This window comes from Agelaius phoeniceus, chromosome 9 (genome assembly GCF_051311805.1).
Source record: "Agelaius phoeniceus isolate bAgePho1 chromosome 9, bAgePho1.hap1, whole genome shotgun sequence".
Lineage (NCBI taxonomy): Eukaryota > Metazoa > Chordata > Aves > Passeriformes > Icteridae > Agelaius > Agelaius phoeniceus.
This window is the reverse complement of record NC_135273.1, coordinates 18091893-18114615: the sequence shown is the minus strand read 5'-3', so window position 1 is coordinate 18114615 and position 22723 is coordinate 18091893. Positions and strand designations below refer to the sequence as shown.

The 22723-nt window shown below is 37.5% G+C and overlaps 2 protein-coding genes across 4 annotated transcripts in view; one reads left to right on the top strand and one right to left on the bottom strand.

Moving 5' to 3' along the window:
* FRMPD2 (FERM and PDZ domain containing 2) overlaps positions 1-19622 on the bottom strand; it is a 66395-nt gene extending 46773 nt beyond the window's left edge. The window contains exons 1-7 of the mRNA XM_077183101.1: positions 19291-19622; positions 9727-9855; positions 7935-8092; positions 6369-6434; positions 5022-5207; positions 4034-4160; positions 2128-2259 (exon numbers count right to left, since the gene is read on the bottom strand). Coding sequence (XP_077039216.1) covers positions 2128-2259; positions 4034-4160; positions 5022-5207; positions 6369-6434; positions 7935-8092; positions 9727-9850 — 793 coding nt within the window. The 5' untranslated portion in view covers positions 9851-9855; positions 19291-19622. The remainder of the gene's footprint in view (positions 1-2127; positions 2260-4033; positions 4161-5021; positions 5208-6368; positions 6435-7934; positions 8093-9726; positions 9856-19290) is intronic.
* MAPK8 (mitogen-activated protein kinase 8) overlaps positions 1-22723 on the top strand; it is a 228444-nt gene that overhangs the window by 163359 nt on the left and 42362 nt on the right. The window lies entirely within an intron of this gene.

Below are 22723 nucleotides of genomic sequence, written 5' to 3'. Positions count from 1 at the left end.
CAGCTGTGTAGGTACAATGGCTGTCATTTCCATCTCTATGGGGGTAATTTGTGAATCAGCTTTTTCTCTTCAGAAATTATGCCCAATTTTTGTTCTTCTATTTTCAGGCATAAAATGGGCAGAAAAAGGCATGAAACTTCTCTGGCTTAATCAGAGTAGAATATTAAATCAAAGAAATGAAAATGTTTGTGTCTATTCCCCTGGTTACTTTCTATGTTAAATATATTGTGAATGCTTTTACAACAAAAAAAGCCATGGTAGGAGTAGTGGATGGTTTGTGGGGCCTTAGCAAATAAGAATTGCATTGTTTTTCACCTTCAGTCATCTCTCTTGTTACAGAATGGACAGGTGTGCTTTGTCCAAATACATGAAGGTTGAAATTTAGAGGGAGAACCAGAGAGGGTTCTTCAAGTGGTAGTTCTGTGAATGTTTCCTGTATCAGCAGAGATGTTTGAAATCTTTAGGGAAGGGTGAGAAGGTTAATTTTTTGTTCACTTGGATCATTTCATTGATCTTATTTGAAGAATTGCATATCAAACTATTACATAAGTAGGATGATAGAGGTGGTAAGATAAGCTGTGTGGAAGCTCATCATGGAAGTGGAATAATTTTGATAAAACATTCATGCACTACGCCCTGAGACTTCACTCTGAATTCCAACATGAAAACGTGACACTGAATTCTAGTGTACCAACCAACCAACTGCAATTTTGAAACTTAGAAAATCTACAGTCCCATTGCTAAAATAAGCATAAACATGTGGGGATTTTTCAAGCTGCAGATGGTAGTGACAAAATGTGCGATTTGAGATAAGCTAGTTACCAAAGTCAAGATTCAATCCTGTGTTCTGAAACAACATGCTTTTTAATGAGCAAACCTCACAAAATTCTCTGCTTGCACTGTGGTTTTAATATAATTGCATAAATATATTTTGACAAGACCATAAAATTCCCCTTAGTCTTTCTATATCAGCTGTTATAGCAGTGGGACAACTTGGCTACTTTCAGTGGCCAGACTGCCATGCTTTGATCACAAATCCAAAACACACCTGACATTAAATTAACATGTATTCTTCAAAGAAGTTGATGCTGTAGATTTACTATATGTTAAAGGAGCTCCTAATGTACCGTCTTGATAGAGATATTCATCTCCTTTGATAATGGTGCTCTACTAGATGGTAATATTTCTTTTCATAGAAAAATGCTTTTTTTAAAATATATGATGTCATGAAAGAATGCCTGTGACAAACAAGCTCTCACATTCTGTGTTTACTCATGTATTTTTAGACTCCTGTCTTACAAAATCCTGAGTATGCACAGCTACCAGTGTTTCAGTGGAGACTGAGATATGCACAAAGTCACTGGAATGAGCCTTTGTCAAGTTTATGACCAAAATGTCTTTTAAACTCCTTACAAAACAGATTTCTGTTCTGAGTTTACCTTCCCTGTGTGTGACTGTGTATGTGACTCACACGTATGTGTCACTCATGGAGCAGCTGCAGTCTCAGGTTTTTATTGCTGCTGATATTGATTGCAATTCTGGAGCTTCAGAAAAGCACCTTGCAGGAGGAGAGCATTAACAGGAGTAACCTCACTTTCCTCATCCTTGGGCTGAGGGCTTAGGGCTGAGAGGCTGACATGATGGGTTTTTGTCCCAGGATGTGCCTAATTTCTCTCTGAATTATGTCCTCATAGAACATTCACTCTTAGGTATTATTTATAGATTCAACTGATTTTGGAGCTGACATCCTGACATTGTCACTGTATGCATTTGAGGGGTAGCTCCACCTTTTTTGTGTCAAGACCCCATGTGCTAAAAACATAATGTCAAACTTTGTGACCTGCTGAGCAGCTTTACCTGGCAAAGGGGGCATGAAGCAAGAAAGAGCTGATGGGGTTACATAGTAACCAGGGAATATACAGCTTTACTGTAGGACACAAGTGAAAAAGAATCTAATATAGAAGTATCTTTTTGCGCTACAATTTAACACAAATATACCTCCCAAGTCACATAACCACAAATTGCATAGGAATATCTTTCACCTGGTACATGGTCAGTCCCACACTTCAGGGGACAAAAGAGATGAATACATAATTCAAAAACATAATCTTTTTTTAAGAATCTTACCTCTCCTGTGTCCTCGGTTAGACAGTATCAAAGATGTACTTTCAGAAATACTATTAGAGTCACTATAATCCACAGACACTTGTCTATAATCTTCTGTTGACTGACTATAGTTCATTAATCTGGGCCCTTTGTCTGGAAACAGGAAGGAAATGTGGTGAATCATATACTTTGATTATAATTCATTGTATTTGCATGTTAATGTAAATAACATTTGGATCAGCTAATTTTTATATAGTCCTCATCCTTCTGTCTTCTAACCCTGACTCCAATTCCTTAAAGACTGAGGAAAGCTTGGTAACTTAATTCTATTACTTTCGTAATCTAAAAGTTGCTTTCATAGTTCTCAACTATTCCATATAAAACAAATCTAATACATTAATTCTGTTCTACATGTTTAACTGAAAGGTTGCAAAGTGCAGATAAACTGCAAAGTTCTTATTCCTTGTACTCTGAGGTCCAAAACCTTGAGCTATAACTTCTTCTTTCTGTGTGCAGGTTGGACAATGTCCAAACAGAATCCACTACCAGAGTCAGATGCAGAAATTCCATTAATGGGTCATCCTAATTCATTAGGATGTACATATTTTTCTTGCACACTGACTTTACTTTGTTTGCGTTCTCTCTTGTCCTTTTACAGAATCTCATAATTTTTAATTATGAGAAGCATAATTTTTAATTTTAAAAAAGGAAGAAATGGAATGCTGTCTTGCAAAGTGCGGCTCACACATTTTCAATATAATTGACACTCTAATTCATTGAAGTCCTTTGGCAAGTGTAAGTCAAGTGACCTGAGTCACGGGCAAACACAGAGATCACACCAGATACATCATCCCTAGAACCAGTGGAAGGAAACTGGCAGGAATTTGAGGCTAATATGGGGTAGAAAATGGGGCCATCCCTTTTGGCAGCAGCAGAATTTCTATCTACTTTTGCAAGTGTGAATCTACAAGCTCAGTTCTTGAGTGAGTGAACCAATATGGCTTGAGGCATAGTTTGCCTGTATGTTTCCAAAAGAATCCCCTTTTCTTATAAACAATATTACCTAATATTAATGTTCCAGATATATTTAAGTCTGTGTTTGATTCTAGCTGATTTCATGGAGCATATGTGTGATTTGCTGAATAGGAATTGTATTGCTCATATGCCTAATGCTGAGCATATTAAAAAAATCCTGTGTAGCTTGGGCCAGCTTTTCCCTTGCTCCAAAATCAGAGATCTCTGTCAAAGTAAACAGTACAGTGTGGACACTAGAAAAAAGATAGAATTACTTATACAGTTACAGAATTACTCTGAGGGATAATAAATCTTAATCTTAGTCAAATTAAATAAAAAATTGGTATATACTGTTTTGTTTATATAGTGAGCAGGATTTGGCCTTGTCTTGAAATCACTCCAGCAATTCATGTGTGAATTTATAAAACATCTTTTCAATAGAAAATTAACCTAAAATCAAAAAAAGAAACCACAAATCTTTGCTTGAATAATCAAATAAGAAAGATGAATATATATTCCTTAATGGCAGGAGGATAACCTCACAGAACCCCACCTTCAAAAATGCACTGGAGTATGCAAAGTACAAAAGCAGTTTTGAAAGTAGAGGAGTTTTATATGCACAGGTTTTATGCAAAGTGCTTTAAGAGTCAAATCTGTGCAAGCTGATTTGTTATCATTGCTTCACAGCCCTGAGACTACTGTCCTTTGTGGAAATAAGGAAAAGAAACCTCACTGACTTGCCTCACAGTCTTTCCATTATGAAGTAATTTATATGTACAGCAATAACTATCCTATCTAACACTACATGTAATCACTACAGCATGAAATTAAACAATCCATCTGCTTTGGGAAAGACAGAGAAAAGGCTGTCTGTATCCTTAGTAGAGAGTTCAGATTATAAATCTTTCTTTACCTTGGTGAAAATTCATCTGGGATGCCAGTGTTGAGGTGTCCAATATTTTTTCATGCAGTCTTTTCCTTATCACATGACTTCTGTTCAGCTGAGAGGCTGTGCTGTCTTCAGTGACCACCTGCTCTGTCTAGAAGGCAGTAATATTCAAAGTCACTGTCATATGATATGTGAACTTCAGACTCTCAAAGTGAAGTGATCCTTGCCCTCTGGCTGTCAGAGGCTGCTGATCTGCTTTGGATAAGCAACTTCATTTTCTCAGAGTAACACAAAGTGAGACTGAGTATGTTGGTTCCATGCTCTCATGCTAGCTAAGTTTTATAGGGAACATCCTTTGTTAAAGTAACAAAGAGAGTAAGAAAGTGTGCAAGGGAAAAAATTTTCTCAGAGTCTTAATGAATACTGATTGAAACCAAAAAAAATCTAATGTGTTTTCTTCTGTTATCATTCAGCTTGTCAACAAAAATGGGTTTTGATATTTCAAATTTTGAAAAAGCTTATGTGCTCATTTTTTAAAGATCTCATGTGGTCAGGCTTGATTGCACAGCAAATATTCAGTTCCACTCAGGACAATGACCTAATTTCCCAACATGATATAAATGAGATTTTTTTGAATTTCATGAAGAAGGTTTGAAACAGGAATGGCAATGGAGAAAGTTTTACTGTTGTGTAGAGTCCTTTACTTTGGCCAATATGAGATCTCTGTAAAGGTCATGGTTGCTTCAATACTAACTAAAGAAATTAAGATACTGTAAGTACAAAAGCTCAATCACTTCCCGGGAGTGTAGAAGTGGTGTGTGAGACAGCTTCATTGCTTTATTTGCTTGTACACGTGCCCACACAATTTCCTGCCTAGAAGTTTAGAACCAAATCTCACTTCCTGAATCCATACAAACATTAATTCTGGCAGTCACTCACCTGTGTCCTGTGTTGCTGGGCACCTCTCTCACTGCAGAAAAGGAGATGACTGGAGTATGAGAGTAGTACTTACCTCACTGACACTTCCCACTGCAAACTGAACCATTCTCTTTATGTAGAATTTTGCTGGTAAGGAAGCAGATTCCTTCTGATGTGCTTCACATGCATCCAGAATGGATTCAGGAGAAAGTCTTCTGTGTGGTAGATCTTCACACAGTGTCAGCAAGAGTGTATGTAGTTGGTCACTCAGCTGGAGGGACTGAGTCAAAATAGAGGTACTGTTAAATGACACCTCCCAGGGGACTGAAATCCTGTGTAAACTGGGACCAGGAATTTCTGTAAGCCTTTCTGTAAGCCTGGGTGAGAAACAGGCACTGAATTCCTTTAGACTTTGGGAGAATTCCAAACAAGCAGCATAAGAGCATGAAATGAACCTTTAGTGGGATCCAGGATAGCCTTGGAGGAAATCGACATCTCCAAGAATGATTGTAGGCCCAACTGGGGCTTCTTGGTGACAGACAGTTCAGTTTGTTCCAGAGCTTTGTTAATTAGACTGTGAATCAAAGATTCATGAAAGTAAGGTATGTGGTAGCATTAGCTTCAAAAAGGTGAAGAGTTTTACCAGCCATAACTGTTGTCATAGAGACCAGATACTTATATTTTAAGGCCATTTAGCTTATAAAGCTTTTTCTCTTAGAATGTGAAAGGGAGGTTAAATCTACTAGAAACCTGTGCTCTCCAAATTGAGAACAAGCAACTAAAAGCATAAATATAGAAATGAAGCAAAATGTATGTTGCATGTCTTTCAAAGGATTCTGGGTAAGCAAGAAACTTATAATTTCAGCTAGCAGAGATACTGATAGAATTTGCTCAGAAATAAGGGGAGTTATAAGTTTTATTCTTCCATCCTTTCCATCCATATTTGAAAAAGCACACAAATGTGCACAGCACCACAATCATGCCAATGTGATGTTTTTGTTTTAGTCATGTCTATCTTAGAATAATAGAATCATACAATAATTTAGGTTTAAAAAGACTTTTAATATCATTGAGTGCAGTCATAAGCCTAACACTGGCAAGTCGACCACTATATCATGTCCCTAAGTGCCACAACTACACATCTTTTAAATACCTCCAGGGATGAAGTTCAACCACTTCCCTCGGTATTTTGTTCCTAATTGTCTTGGAATCAATAATCTTCATGCTTAAAATCAAGGTACAATTCATCTTGATAAGAAAAACTAAATTCCCTCATTTGTGTGAACTGATATTTTTGGTGAAGCTTAGACCTTGACACAAGCTCTTTAATTCTTTTCTAGTGGTCCAAAACACAAAGCCCCTCTTAGTGATACTTCAGACTATGCTTCTCATTCTTTGAACCCACAGAATAAAAGAAAACAAAAATATTTGTGTTACTGGCCTGGTTTGGAGGAACCTGGTAATCTGCTGACCAATAGAGAGTCATTCCTAAGGAATACACCAGCATCTGTCAAAACAGAAAAGGAAACCCTGTGTGAAATCAATACAGGAAATCAGGTGTGAAATCAATACAGGAAATCAGTACAGGAAAGCCTCATACTAGACACACCATCTTTTTGTGTCTTTGGTCACAAAATGACAGAAGTCAGAGAATCACATAGATGATTTTTTTAAAAAACTAGACTAAATGTATCTAAAAGTAAAATAGATAAAAACCTAGCTTATGGGCTAGGTTGCATGCAATTAGTGATGTCTTTTCCTGGTCTTAAGAAACTGAGAGCTAAACATGTTAAGGGGTTAGGGGTTTTTGCCTTGGTATTTTAATAAGGATCCTTATGGTGCACTGTTTCACCAAGGTGGGATGCGCCGCAATGCACACACACAACAGATCATGTCTACAATTCATTGATCTTACAAATTTGCATATCTCACAGGGGTGCCCCAATGGGAGGCCTGGATGAATGGTGTGATATTTCCCCATTCAATGAATTCCCCCCTGGATGGGCTGAACCTGTAGTTTACAGGGTACATTCTAGACAGGACCTTGGTTTCCCAAGACAGCGTAAGGTTTTCCGGCCTCCTACTACGAGGCCTTTAGGATGTTTGGTCTCCTGTCTTAACAAATTACTAGGGCTAAGTTATCAGACTTAAGGGATTACAAGTATGCATGCTAAGAATACGGAGGATACGTAAAAATTCCATAAAAGGAATATAAAAGAAAAGGCAAAAAAATAATCTTGGCATCATTAGTACTGTTCTGCTTGGGGGGCTGAGTCAGACTGCTCTCTGTTCCAAGATGCCAGAAGGAGGGAAAGAAATCTGAACTCCTTTCTTAATTTTGAAGCTCTCCCATTGCTGATTAAAATTCTCCCCTACCTGTGGGACTGACTAGCTGTTATATGCAGGAAAATAATTACTGGAATAAGGCTGCCTATTCTGCAGCTTCATTTTTCTGCCTAGTGTCTAAGTGGTCAGTTATATGGAAATCTGAAAATACTGTATTCTGCCTGAGAGGAGTATGTGGTCTGAGTGGAATTTGAAACTTTAAGATGCCTGAATATTATATCTTACTGTCTTTCCAGAGAGACTCATTTGTCAGAGAAAAGAAAAATAAATTGTTAACAAAGCTGAACATATTTCTGACTTCCTGGGACTGCTTCTACCCCCTGATTGTACAGATACTGCAGTCCTGCTGCTTCTGGGATTACAATTACCATATCTGCTTGAACACCATTTCATAGAAATATTCTTCCTTTCTCTAGGCCTTTACAAATAATACATTTCTTCAGGCCTGTGGGACTGATGTTCAAAATTGATTTTGAATTTGACATGCATGCTAATCCAACAATAAGCTGCAAGATACATGTAACATCTTTCTAACTATAGCCTAATTTGATTAGTTTTATTAGAAATGGGATATGACAGTAGGTGCCTGGCAAGTTGCATTAAAACCCACAAGCTTGTCTCCATGAGGTGCTGTCAAGATGCACGTTGCAATATTCCTCACCTTTGTTAGTCCAAAGTGCTGGTTTTTACTTGGGTGGTGGAGCAACTCCGGTGCACTGAAAGGGGCAGCTTCTGTCTGAGACACATTGTTTTGGAAAAACAAATTTCCTTCAGCAGACAGTAGTACTGACCACGGGCAAATCACACAGATGGCAGGGTCTGAAAAATGTTGAAGTTGATAAAGTGGAGATCTTAGTGTTTAATTCACTGTACTCAGAAAATCATATTTCTGGCATCTCACCTGTATAACCAAACTCATCACTGGAGATGGACCCAGAATTACTTGCCTGACTGGGGACCTTATGGGTCCTGAGCCACAGACTGACTGCCCAGCCTGACCCCAGACCTGCCTTGTCACTGTGGCCTTGCCTGGTGGTCACTGGGCCCTCTGACCATGGTACCTTCAGCTAGTGTTCTCTTTTGCTCCTTCCATGTTTTCTGTAGTGTTGTATGCAAACACAAGTCGCACATGCTGGGAAGCTTGTCTGTTTTAGGAACAGCCAGCCAGCTTGTACTTCATCCTAGAGGAGAATACCAGGCCTTCTGTAGGGCTGGCCAGCCAACAAGTGGCATTCCTGCCTAACCTGACAGTTCCCAGCACACCAGGAATATTCTGTGCCAAGTGGTGCTGATTATCATGAGATCTGGCATGATTTATTGCACCATGCAATACAAGAAAAGAAAAGGCAAAATAAGACAAGTAAAGACAAACTAAAGACAAGTTTTAGCAGCCTAACACTTGGCCTGCAGCCCAGCTTAGTTGTATATCCCTACTTCTTGGTTTAGTTTTCCTGTTCTGATACCCTAAATTTATCTGGTGCAGCATAGGAAACATAGGCTGAATATCTCTTTTTAAAAAAAAATTGTTAAGTCAGCAATCACAAGAGCGTAGTGTCAGCTTAGTGTCTGGCACAGAGTCAATAGATGGATCTATGCTGAACCCATCCAGGTGGGTATCTCTGTGCTTCACTCCTTTGCACATTTATGGTGCTTGTATTTCCTGTGCTATTCTATACCCTTGTTACACCACTTAATAGGGAACTGATGGTATAGTTAAGCTGCTATAGTGTTCCAGCCCATTAAAAACTAGTTGATAATGAATTTTCACTCCTCCAGCTATAGTAGAAGTTACACATCACTTGTTTTCTGTATTTTGTACTTTGATTCTACATTCTTATGAGGTAAGAACACGTCTCATCCATTCTCCCCTCAAAAGGAGTACCTATTCATATAAACAGTTCTCAAAATGTGACAGGTTGCTCAGCTGTGCTCTCTTGTTGTTGCTCAGTTGTGCTCTGTGCTCTCTCAAGCTGGCCTGCTTGGCAAGCAAACATCATAAGTTACATTATTATCATCAAGGATAAAATCTCTTACTAGCTGAATGGAGAGACATGTGGATTTATCTGCCCTTCTCTATCAGTCCATGAAGGACATGAGCCTAGCGAGCCTAGCTGGCACTGCACTTTCTCTGGGTGCATGTTATTCAGACTTCAGGAAGGAGTGACTCTACTGTCTGCATATAATTGTACTTAGATTAATTACTACTTGATGTTTAATTTGGAAAAAAAAACCACCCAAAACTGTGTGAAGATCTTCTATGTAGGCAGAGCAATCTGCACGTAATCCCAGTAGCACTGAAAGATTTCTCACTTTTATTAGCAATATGCTGTTAGTGCCATTAGTTTTTTTGTCTCCACCCCACCCCCACAAACAAACAAACTCAAAAGAATTAAAGTAGCTCAATAATTAATTTCCAACAGTAAGAGCTCCTATAAAAATGCTTGTCACCTTACCTTTTTGAAGATCCTCCAGAAGCTGCGTTGTGGACAGGTGCAGGAGAGCCCATATTTCTTCTTCCTCCAGAGGGCTTCCTTTTGCCCACAGGACCTCGGCCAATGTCACGCAGGAACTGCTCATGCCTGCTGCAGTAGATACTGGAGTTTGGACACAGTAAAATAGACTGAACTGCTCAAGACAAGCCCTACTGATTATACCTGTACCCTTCTCTCACAGTAAGGAATACTTTATGAACCACCCTGCTTTATTTGTTCAGAAAAGGTGGGTATTGTTTATCCATGTCTTAATCTGAGTAAATAAAGGGGACTGAACTAAGTGACTTCCTGTAATCTTTTTGAGCCCTTTCACTCCTCATTTGAAAGCAGTCATAAGATTCTGTGGAGAGTAAATAGTTTTTACTCAGGAGGTCCTTCATGAATATGTGCTGCTCAGATTTTATGAGTGGTTATTTGAATGACAGGTGATTGACTTTGCTGCTTAATTGGATTTTCCTGTCTATAAAAACATTACGGAGTTTATCTAAGAAAAAAAGAATACAATGCAGAAGATATGCCCTGTAACATAAAAAGTTTATTAACATTGCAACAGAGCAGTTAAATTTCATTAATTGATCAGTAAAAGCTGGTAGATCCTTACTGAATTAACTGATTAGAGATTTCCTTGCTCACATATCTGAGACTCAGTGCTTGCACTTCATCCCTTCCAATATACATATAAACTTGCTTTGTTTCACTGAACCAAATTAAAAGATTATTCTCTTTTTAAACTACTGAATAGCAATTTAGTGGCTCCCAGCACACTGTCCTATCTGGCAGGTACATAAGACCTAGCAGAAGAATGTGGATTCACACACTCATGCTATTTTGTCTCAGTTGAAACACAGCTTCAGATCATTTAGAGAAAGGCACTCTGTAGTGAATCATAATTTCATGTCCTACCTACTGGAAGAGTATTTTCATAATCCCAGCCAACCAGAAACTGAGTTGTGACTCGAAGCATTATGGCTGCTTTTCCTTCAAATGTTTTGTCATGCTAAATATTCTCAAAGAGGGCTTTGCTCTTTGCTCTAAATCTTGATCTTTCCATCTAATGAGGTTTCTGTTTCTGTAATTTACTAATCTAGTCAGAGCTGCTCTAGGTCTACACATCAGTAAGGAAAACTGAATCCAATCTTCAAAATTCCTAAAAATTTTTGAACAGCTTTTGCTATTACTCTCCTGTAACAGCCCCGCAGGTTTATTTGATGCTGTGTAAATAAGGGAATAATAAGAAAAGTTGGAAGTGATCCATTTACTGATTTGAGTTTTGACATTGTCTGTAGACCAGCAAGTGAGGACACTATAGCCTGGGATGCTACTGTCACATATAGGATTGTTAACACTGTAAAATGAGTTCACTCACAGCCTTGGCACAGCTCTTGCCCCCCCAAAAACTTCACTCTCTGTACACAGCCCACTTACTGCCACCATTTGCTCTGTGCCCGCAATAGAACTCTTTGTGTCTTACAGCTGCTTGCTTTGCCAAATTCCTGTTCAGTATGGACTCCTCAAGGGGTAACTGGAAGAGCATCAGAGTGTCCTGTAGGACCAGCTTGTTGCTGATTAACAGACTGCTCAGACTTTGCTTCGTGGGGTCTTGTCCTGGCTCACTAGCTTGCAAACAAGGAATCACAACATAGAAGGAATGATCCCTTGTTGCAACCACCACAGGATTATAGACCAACCTAGTGACATTTTAAACGGAACCAGAGTCCTAATTTTAGTCTCTGTAGCTTCAAAGGGCAGTAAAGCTTCTTACAAATCTAACCTTAATTAGAAGAGACAGACAAATCTTCTTAATCTAAGCCATCACCGTTTCTCTTAATAATAAATTACTGTGATAGCATTTCACTTAACCCTGTGGTACTGGGACTAAGCAATAAATTCACATCCCCAGAGCAGAATCTGGGTGGCTTCTCCATACAGGGAATCCACCAGATTGTACTTATTGCTGTTTTATTTGAGACTGTGCTGGGGGAAGAGGCACTGCATCCTCTGTTTTAGATAGAAGTGCTTATACCAAGTGATCTCAGTGCTGATATTTCTAACTAGCTTAAGTTACTCAACAAGAAACTACCCAAAGTGCAGGTGTTACAGCAAAGTGAAATCAGCAGTTACACCAGAGATGCTTTTGTAGAGAATGTTTTTTTCTAAGAGTAAAAGTAATGTCTCAGATCAATACTAAATATGAATTAACTTAATTCTGCTATCAATTATATCCAAACTTCTTGAAAAAATATTAGCTTGTATGGCCATGGAAATAATAATCTCTTTAACAAATTATTGCTTTAAAACAATGTGGAGTTAAGCAATGTGACATTTTACAATCAAATTGGCAACTGGTTTTTAAGCACACTCAGAATGCCCTGTATCTTTAGGCTGTGTTTTTGACTTCTGATTCTCGAGACCAACATGATGTGATATTTAACAAAAGTCTGACTGTGTGAGTGCTTGGGGAAAAAACTACAGCCAGGCTACACTACGTGTATTATAAGAGAGTAAAAGAGATGGAAAGATATTGTTATCATTGCAGCACCAGCCATGTTCATGGTCCCTCAGTTTAGTAAAATCTGTGATCCAGAACCAAACAATTCTGGCCTTCAAACAACCTACAACTCATAAGGCATACAAATGAGGAGGCAAGAAGGAAAAATTGACACCAACTTTGCAAAAAGGTTTTTTTTTTTCAGTAACACTACATATCAGGAAATTATGCTGGATCTGGTTGAGCCTGCAGGGGAAAATTAGAGCAGCAGAATGTAATCACCCACTTTGGAGTTTGGCCAGGATATGGAGGTTAATGTTTTTGTGACTGGAAAAAGTAGCAAAGACCTTCCAGTGCCAATTCGTACTTTGAGGTCAAAGACTGATTTTGCTGATGTCTTTGGAAGAACATAGTTCCATCCAAATTAGCCTAAAATATCCTCCCTGTTCTAATCTTTGCAACACATTTATTCATTATGTGGCCTCTCTAAAGTGAAAAGATTTTTCCCAACTCTTCTTGCATAGATATGAAAAGTTGCATTGGGGTGAGGCTAACCCATTATTTTGCCAGCAACATCTGCCTATTTATTGCTTTTTTAAAAAAATAATTCATTGGTGCATTTTGGTGCATTTTGTTTTATCATATGTGCAAGTTTTCATCCACTGAAAACTGGAATCAATGAAAGAAATTGAATTAATGAAAGTAAATGATCTACAGCTTTACATCTGAAAAGTTTTTACACTTAGCAACAATTGTGCATTAGTATTTTCATATGCCAAGGTCACCTTATTGCATTTGGCAGTCTTCTGTAGTAAAATGTAAAGGAGCAACTTGGCTTAATCTTCATCTTTACTTTTGCTATTTTGTTTACTGTGTAAAGAAAGCAAAAGAGCTAAAAACTATTACTTTTGTAGGAAAACTGACCTTCCCTTAGCAAACGCAGTCAAGTGCATTAAATATCTTCAAGAGGAATGGGTTAACTGGATTTCTAACTACATGACAGCCCTTTTCATTCCCACTTATCAGAGGGAATTTACTGGGGAGTAGGTTTGGCTGTACCATAAATTTTATGGCATGAAAGTCAATCCATTATCTGGATGATGGTGAAAAAAGATGAAAGGAGATCATAGGACACACCGGTGAAGAAGATGATGAGAAAGGAGAAATCACATTTAGTTTTCGAAAATATGGAGTCAAGTTTGTTTCTGGTTTATTTGTAAAGGCATGAAGCAAGAACAGATTTGCCCCATCTGGACATCCTGAAGAACAACTGGAACTGAGAACTCTGGCAAAATAGTTCGTGTATAAATACAGCAACAGCAATTACAACAACAACAAAGGATTAACCTTGGTAGGAATCAAGCATTCTGTGAACTGGAAGGGCTTCTATCAAAGCAGAAAGGTCTTTCAAATTTTTACTGCCTGGAAGCTGTTTATGCAGAGGTCTTGCTTTTGTTTGACTGAATTTCCAGTTCTGTTTCATTGCTCTGTGTGTGTATAAAGCAAAATACTTATCTGTAAACTCAACCAATTCTTATATTGCTGGAAGGTGTAAACAAATGTAAATTTTGTAAACAATTCTGTCTGGGAAGGCCTACTTATGGTTTGGACATATATACCCATCACAGCCCCTCTATTATAATGAGGTGACAAATTGATTTGACTGGAGTGAGCCAGAGAGGGGCCCCTTAACCAGGTGCTCTGAAAGACCCAAGTGGTTGCTAGCATTGGCCATGAACCTCACTAAAGGAGTGTAGGTGTGTACTGACAGAAAAGTGAGAGGAACTTGGAGTGTAACTTCTTCCATTTGCACCACTGTATCTCGGAAAAGTTCCCTACTCATAACAGTCCATGGAAGCTGAACCCACTACTCTTGAACACACCTGGAGTTGGCTAATACAGATTGTGCTTAATTTATCTGCAATGCCTGAGAATCCATCAGTCATTTTCAAGGGCAATTTTAGAGACATGGAATTGCTTCTTCTAGTTGGCATTGAAGGACATACTGATAGAAATAGACACAAGTCTCTAAAGAGATGGTCTTTAGGCATCTTTCTCTAGACACGGTATTTTCCTTGGCCTTCTATCCCTTTCATCTGTTGTACTCCAATTTCTTAGCTCTGTTAGCAGTCCCTTTTAGGTCTCAGGTGCTGCCTGATAGTCTAAAAGCACCTTAAAAATGACCAAACCCGAGGGTGCTCAATCCTCAGAATAGCAAAAGGCAGAACTTCTTGTATTAGTGGCAGCAAGATGCACTGGGGGAAAAGAAAACTTTCTGAAAGAAGGGAACTATCCACAGGACCTCAGGTGCTGGTCAGCAAGACTTCGAGCAATCTGCTTTCAAGACCAGGAAATATGGAAACTTGAAGTGATCACTTTTCTAGGATATTGGAGGGCTAATAAGTACTGAAAAGGGTTGCATAGAGACAGATGAACGAGACAGACTTGCTAATTCTGAAAGATCTTTTAAAATGAAAAGTTACAATGAAAATGCGTTTTTAGTCAGCAAGTCAGCATCCTTTTACTTGACCAGAGTGCTGGACAGTGGGTTAATTACATATCAAGTAATGTAATTTCTGACCATACCCAGGTAAGGACCTCCACCAAGATAAAATCAGTCTGGCTTTCCTATCTCTTGTTTTTTTCTATGTAATTCTCACCATCAAACGTTAATAACTGACTGTAACACATTGCTTTGAAGTGCCTTATATTTAAGAGCAGGGATAAATTTGTATCTTTACATCTTTATGACACAAAAGTTCAGAAACTTCATCAAAAGGGGCTGAAAATGCATGGAGGAATAGATGTAAATCAAAGCACAAATAGTATCTCACTAAGGGAGGAAAATCATTGTTTAATATCAAGTATTCCTAATATACTAAGAAAAGTTCTTGCAACCTATCTCAAGACTGGCTGCATAATAAATCAAATTTGGAATACAAAATTAGGAGAATTAAAAATAGGATAAAAATGGGATTGAGCTATAGTTTTGAAATAATCTCTGTTAATTTCAAAGTAAATTTACAGAATTTATGAACAACCTGTTCGAGTCTTTTCTGTGGTCACCAATAGAGAAGGAATGATGTATCAGTCTCTCTGTCTCTGACTCCTCTGAGTCATGGTGGCAGGAACAGCATTTGGTATGAACCTGCATTTAGTAGGAAGTATCTCTAGGAAAATACTTAACTGATTTCCTTTATGCCCTTAAAGATCATATAGTTATAAAATTGAATGTAGAGACAATTTTGAAATTTAAAGTTATCCTAGCATGCATAGAGATTAAATGTTTGATATAGATAATAATTTCTGAATTAAAATGGGAAGATATGACTTGCTTTTTATGAAGGCACAAGATTATTCCAAAACACATATGTATTAATCTGATTCTGCGTCTCCACAGACAGTTTGGGATCAGTGAAATAATTTTGCTGCACTGAAGTGTCTACACTGAAATATTCTTAAATGAACAGTTTTCACATGAGGATCACAGTTCTTTGTTGCTTGGGGCTTCATCTTTTGCTTCTTTAAAAACCCCCAAACACTAAAAAAAAACCCCAACTGAAATCCTGTAAATTTGAATACTGTATTGAGATTTTGAGAGATGTTGGTCTCCAAAATATTTAGGACTAGGTATTTAGAAGATCCTGAAGAATCAATGAAAGCTGTGATCAAACTGTAAGTGACAACTCTAAATCTTTTTTGGTTTTCATCTGATTCATAACAACCCACAAAACTGTAACATGCAAGAGGAAAGAAGATGATCACATTAGCCTGTAATCATGAGCTTTGAATAGGGTCTGATTACATCTGTTATGTTGATGATTGTTCTGATTTAATACTTCAGGTTGTATTCTGTTCTTGAAGAAGAGTGTTCTTCCATAAGAAAAATCAAAGTTATAAAAATATAGTATAGAAATATTTTACTAAGAAATGACAACTAAATATATTTGCTTTACAGGCAATATTAATCTAGAGCATGTAAAATTGAAAACCCAAGTAAATTCTTAAAATATATTTAAGTACAGTTCAAACTGAATTAAGGTAATTCAACTGGTTGTTGCTATCACCAAATTGTTACAGATAATTTTAGGGGAAATACAGAAAAAAACTCTATTGAAAATAAATGTAGTATCTTAAGTATCTCAGTCACAAATGTATGCATATTTTAGAGAAATGGAAAGGGAAAGACTCTGGGGACAGAAGGTGCCTGCCTTGTGTACTTTAGACTTTCTTAAATGTCTACATTAAACTCTGAGCCTCTTCTGTATATCATAGATATTGGGCCAAATCCAGTGACCCTTTTATATACATTTAAAGAGTTCTGGATACGTGCTATTATTCATGATATTATGGATTTTATCTGGATACATAAGCTTAGTAACTGGATAAAAAAGCTGAATATTTTCTTATTCCTTACTTAAGAACAACCTACTGCTTGTCCATCTGATTAGAACAAATTTTAACTATGTGCAAAATTTTAAAAGACTGAAAAGAGCACATCTTTTGCAAATTTTCCTTTAAAATTAATTTACATCATAACCACATTTATTCACATATATTCCACATACAAATTTTATACTCTAACTCACTGTAAACTTGTTATAATTTTGTAGAGAAAACACAATATTCCTCATACCAGAGACATGAATCTCATTAAATATGAAATTTAACTCTCTAAAATATGGGCTGGAAATGTGTGGGTTTATAATTGGAATAAACACTTAAAATGCTGTTTAAAACTTCTGTTCAAATAAAGTAAGGCAGAGCCAAATCTGCAAACAATGACAAGTCAATAAGGGAGTTTTATTGTTGCTAAAGCATGAACTTGCTTTGGAAAGATTGTGTCCCAGAAATTATAGCTGAAGTGAAGCCTTCATTATATGGTATTTTTTCACTCTCTGTTATAAATTATTTTATTTCCTTTCTAGAAGCATGTACCTAAATAAATAGGACAATTAACCAGACTATTGCAAGTTATTCAGCACTGAAGGGGGATAAAATTTCACTGCTACAGAGAGATTAATTTCTTTTCTAGGAAATCATAAACTTCACATGAGGTGGAACAACCTCTGAACAGTCTAATCTTTGAAGGAGAGAGTTGAAATCTAGTTCCTCAATAGTCTAGGTATGTGCCTCTGGCTGGGAATTTCATGAGCTGGGTGGTAAGGGTGCTGAAAGTTTGGCTTTATTACAAGACATATGGACATTGTTCCTTAAAGACAGAAAATGTTATTGATAACAAAAGAAAATTTAGAAAAACCCAGCATCCTACAAAATCAGACTTATAGGGTCAAATTCCGATTTCCTCTCTCTTTAAAAGGAACCTACTAGTGAATTTCAGAGGAAAATGTTACACTGTCTGCAGTCAGTTTGCAAGTAGATATTCTTTCAATAGAAGTGCCTACAAAGATATCACTGGATAACTGCAATCAAAAGAAAGTTGTACTATCTTCATTCTTGCTAAGTTTATATGCCCCTTATCCTCTGCCCCAGCTGATGCCAAATGCCAAGGATCTCATAGAATACCTGTCTATGATAGATAGCTACTGCCTCTAAAGTAGCCAGGTGCTGCTTTTCTTTGCTTTTTTACATGCACCTTTCATAAAAGCTCATTCTACATGAGAGTAGACCTGACTGGTGGCCCAGAATTAAATCTAATACATCTAATACATTATCTACATTGTTCTAGCACTTCAAAGATTGAAGCTTCAAAGCTCTCTGCTGCTGCAGTGCCAGATATAGTAGGGCAGTAGAACTCAAACACCATGGTAATGTTTCTCTTTTAAAGTAATTGATTTATGTCCTTTTTAAGGCATTATTAATTCTCTGAAATGAGGCAGCCTCGTGCCAGACATAGGGACAGGGAATGAAGGGTCAAATGAAATGCTGATGCTGAGGTTAATAGGTAACACCACAACACAGGTAAAAGAATCTCAGCAGGCTGTACACCAGCTTCTTCAGGTATACAAAAGAAAAATGTGCTAAATGAAAGATGAAGAACTAAGATTTTAGATTATATTGTCCAGTCTTCCCAAAGTCTCTCCATAGCTTCTCACATCTAATCCTATTGTAGTCAATGCTGCTGTGGTTTGCTTATTGTTAAAGCGAGTTCTTGAGTTCTGACAGTGCCACAGTTACACCTTTGCTTGCAGAAGAGAGATATTCAAAGCTTCTGATCTTGATTCTGATGTTCACTGGTTCTTTTACTTGAGAAAGACTCAGTCTCTTATTTTACCACATCATTGAGGATGATATGTTTTCCCATCATTAATAATACACTTTACGTGTAAATGGTAAATTATCAGTATTTGTATTCCTCTGGAATCTACATCTATAAATTTCTAGATCAGTAATGATTATGATGCCTATGAGAAAACGTCCAGAAAATGAGGTTGCTTTTATTTTAGAAACTGCAAACTGTAATGTAGGGACTTGCTAAAAACATTGAAGAGCAGTGGAGGAGAAATTAGGAAAGCAATTTCTTGGTTAAGAGTCTTTAGTCACAGGTTGTAATCACTGGTAATCTTTCTGCTGTTTGGAGTTCAGTGCTCTTTCCAAAATAATAGTACTTAGTAAAAATCCATGAAAAAATAATGTACTTAAACACGTTTTCCAGAATCATGTCAGCTGTGTTATGCAAACAAACACTTATCCCTGCCGTAAGAGCAGAAACACTTTAGTGCCTTCCACTTCTTTGCCTTCAATAGGAAACAAGACTATGCTGAGATACCCTGATTTTTTTAACAGTGCAATTCTGTGGTAGGTGAATGTTTCTAACTCCCAAAGAAGGCAAGAGGGACTGAGCAGTGACATTCTGGATGACAATCCAGTCAGCTCTATATTATCATTTCTCATACAAACAAGTAGCCTACTAATCAGAATTGGCTAATGGTCTAAGAGGAAATGAAATGAGATTTAATGTAAAAAACTCAAACAACGAGGTAAATATTAGATACTGCTGTACAAAGCCAAGAAAATGAGAGATTTAATACTTATTTAATTGATAATGAGATTAAGAGAAACACGTAAGAACCTACCTGTACAAGTTGGACAGATGCCGCATCCAGAATAGTCTCTAATCTTCTATGTTTTTGCCCAATAATGGTTGTTTAGACCATAATAGTTGTAAATGTAACATGAAACATATTCAGTTCTTTATTGGACTCCTGTTTCTTGGATTTTTCTCTCTCTCTTTCTTACCTTCTGTCTTCTCTCTTTCTTTCCCCCTTTCTTCCTTTGTTTCTCTTGCTTTGTTTGTATCTGTAACTAAGCACTGTGTGGTCTGGCAAGTGGCTAAGCAAGTAAAGTTCCTTCTCTTACTTGCAAGCCAAACCTAGCAGCTCCTGGTTTGAAGTTGATGGCAATGTCATATCTGCTAAGGCTGTTTACACTCCTTCCTTTTTTTTTTCTTTCTTTCTTTTTTCTTTTTTTTTTCCCCTGGTAGTTCACTTGGCAGGTAATGAGAATCAGCTTTTAGGAAGTGGCTCAGTATAAACCTCTGGGTCTGTCAACTTACAAGGGCTCAATTGGATTACCTGACGCACACGGGAGCATTAGGTCTAAACCCCGTAGGCTGATGTCACTTTCAGCCCCCAGCCAATCCAGGGAGCAACAGCACAACCAAAGCAGAGACTGATGGTCTGAGGGGTGAGTGTGTCTTTTATGAGCAGCAAAATCCTCCAGACTCAATAAACAATGCAGATAAGATTTTGATGGGTCTACCTGGCAGGAAAAGAAACCAACCTAAAACTGAAGGAAGGAAATTTGATAATTTTTTTAATATTGACTAGTCTGAAATTTTTTTGTTAATTATAGGAGGGTGCAGCTATGCTCAGAGCAGGGAAGAGGGAGCTCTTGGGATGCTGCAGGGCAACTGTGAGCTGGCTGTAAGAAGTGAAGGGAAAACGAAACCTTAGTAAAACAGAAGAGAGTTCGACTGGACTTACTCAGTAAGCTCTTCACATTAGTTATTCCTCCACTTTTCCCAGCTCTGTTTCTCTTTAATTCTATTTTTTTTAGTTTTTGTATAAGTCCACAAATCTTCATTTGTTTAATTGTTCTCCCTGTATTTTGTCCCTGAACAATGGAATTTGCAAATGCATTTTCATCTACGATCCTTATGGCAATATCTCACAGATTATTGTAGTGTAGATTTCCCTGTTCACGTCAAAATGAAAATCTTGGATTTCTTTCATTGCTTAACTGCATGCAACTAGTCATGTACGTTCAACATGGGAAAAAAAAGAACAAACCAGCCTCATATTTCCTTTTTTCTTTCTCAATCACTGTGAATATTGCCGCTGTTGTTCCTAGGCCACACTCTGGATTTCACATGGAGTTTAGTCAACCCTTCCCATGTATGAGTGTTATTGTGTGCTTTTGAGGAAAATATACAAGCTATGGACTTCTTTATTTGTCTTTAAAGAAAATTTATTCAGGTTTTCGTCATCTCAATGGCTGTAAATCCTCTCTTTTGACACTTGGATGTGCAATATAGCCTTATCCAAAATATCACAGAAAACATATATTTTGCTGAATTCTCCCACTGGGTACATCACCCATCCTTTCATATCCTTCTCTGGATAAGCAGCAAAATACAACTATTTTTTATAAATTCTGGCTTGGTTCAGAAGTCATAAATCTGATCTGACAGGAAGTTTAACAGGACTGCAGGCAGGAATAAAAATAGAATGAAAGGTCTCACATCTGAGATGTCCCAAACAGAACATGCTGGAGTTGGAAAATGAAAACTTATTGATAAACCTTACCAAAAGAAACTATTTGTTGCCTTCTCCTGTGATCATTAGACTGATACTGCTCTTCATGTTTTGAATTTGTGGATCCAGATACCAACAGATCAGCAAAAGGCTATTAATGAAAAAAGTAAAATCTGAGCATTGATGCAGCTCAGGAAGCATTTTGCTTATTGTCTGATACAGTCACACTGCAGGACAAAAGCAACACAGAAGTTTGTGACTGCTCTTTTCCCAGGTAATGAGTGGGGAGGAGATAGGAAGTTATTTTTAGAGGTGCATTTGTAGCTACCAAATTTGATTTAAGTAGGTGTGTGTATAATGCTGTTTGCAGAGTTAACAGGGTGTGTGCCTTGTTGAATCATTTTGCTAGAAATAATGTGTTTGTGAACATGCCTCTGTTAAGTCAGGTGGAAATGCTGATTTGATTAACTAATCAAAGTTCCTAAAGAATTTATGTTCTATTGCTTTAAGAAAAGACTTGATGATTCTTCTCATGAAAACATGCAATTGCAAACCTGTGGTAGCTCTGTTGGTGTAAGCAGCAGTTCCAGATTTGTGAGATCAAACTCTCACCCATGGTTCCTTCTTTATTGTAAATAGTTATTGAAAGCAGCCATTTTAAAAAAATCACTTTCAACCTACAGATTTGAAACAAAGCAGTATTTCAGACTCATAAACTCAAAATCTACAGTATGAGAGCTTCAGCTGAATTCCTTCTGTTTATCTATTGATAGGTGTACAGGTGACATGTATGTAATTGCAGCAAAGTTTATGTAACTAGATCACTATGAAAGAAGGTTAACAAGATGAAAGGCTTTTTATCCCAGTGAAGGAACTGCTGGATGGAGGCTTAGAATCTCCCTTATGTTCCTCCCAGCTTTCTGAGAACTGGCAATGGCTAGAATCCAATTATTCTCTGACATTAATGCCTTTTTATCCCACAGAAGCTGAAGTGTGGGAAGCTCTTAAAGTTTACATAAAGGTGAAGATTACTATTTACTTCTGAGTTGATGGTGGTACAAGCAAGCTGTCAAAACTACAACCACAGCTTGGGCCTGTGGTTTCTGTTAATGAGAATTGCTTCTGTTAAGTTTTAACTAGTTTTACTTTGGGGTCCCATGAAACAGATCATGGACTGCTTGAGCTGTCAGAGCTTGAGTTTTCAGAAAAATCAGGGAATCCCCCTTTTTTTTTTGATCTTCTTAAGTCATACAACAGGACCTAATCACTTCCATGCTTCATCCCTATGTCTACTAGATGTGCAACTAAAGTTTAATTTCCATCACAGTTTCTAAGCAGATGGTCCAGTCACCTATATTTAGCTTAGCAAAGTAATACAGGGAGGTGAGTTTATGCTCTTGTTCTGGTCTTTGCTGTCAGGGGTGTTTCACAGCATTATCTTAGGGGGAATTACATCTGATTTGTGTAACCCCAAGATCAGTTTAAAAAAAAAAAATTAAAAAAGGCAAGAGGCCAGTATCTGAACAGCCTGTTTCCCTTTAAGAAATAATTCCTAACATAATTAAAAAAATACCACTAAACTGGGAGGGGAGGTGTATTGGAGTTTGTTTCTAAGTTTGTGTATGAAGAGTGCAGGAAGGCAGCATAACTTATTGCCACTCATGACAGCAACTAGTTTTCCTTAAGAAAATTGTCCTTAGCTGGCAAAGTCTGGCTCAAACCTCTGGGACTTTCTAAATCTTTAGAAAGTTCT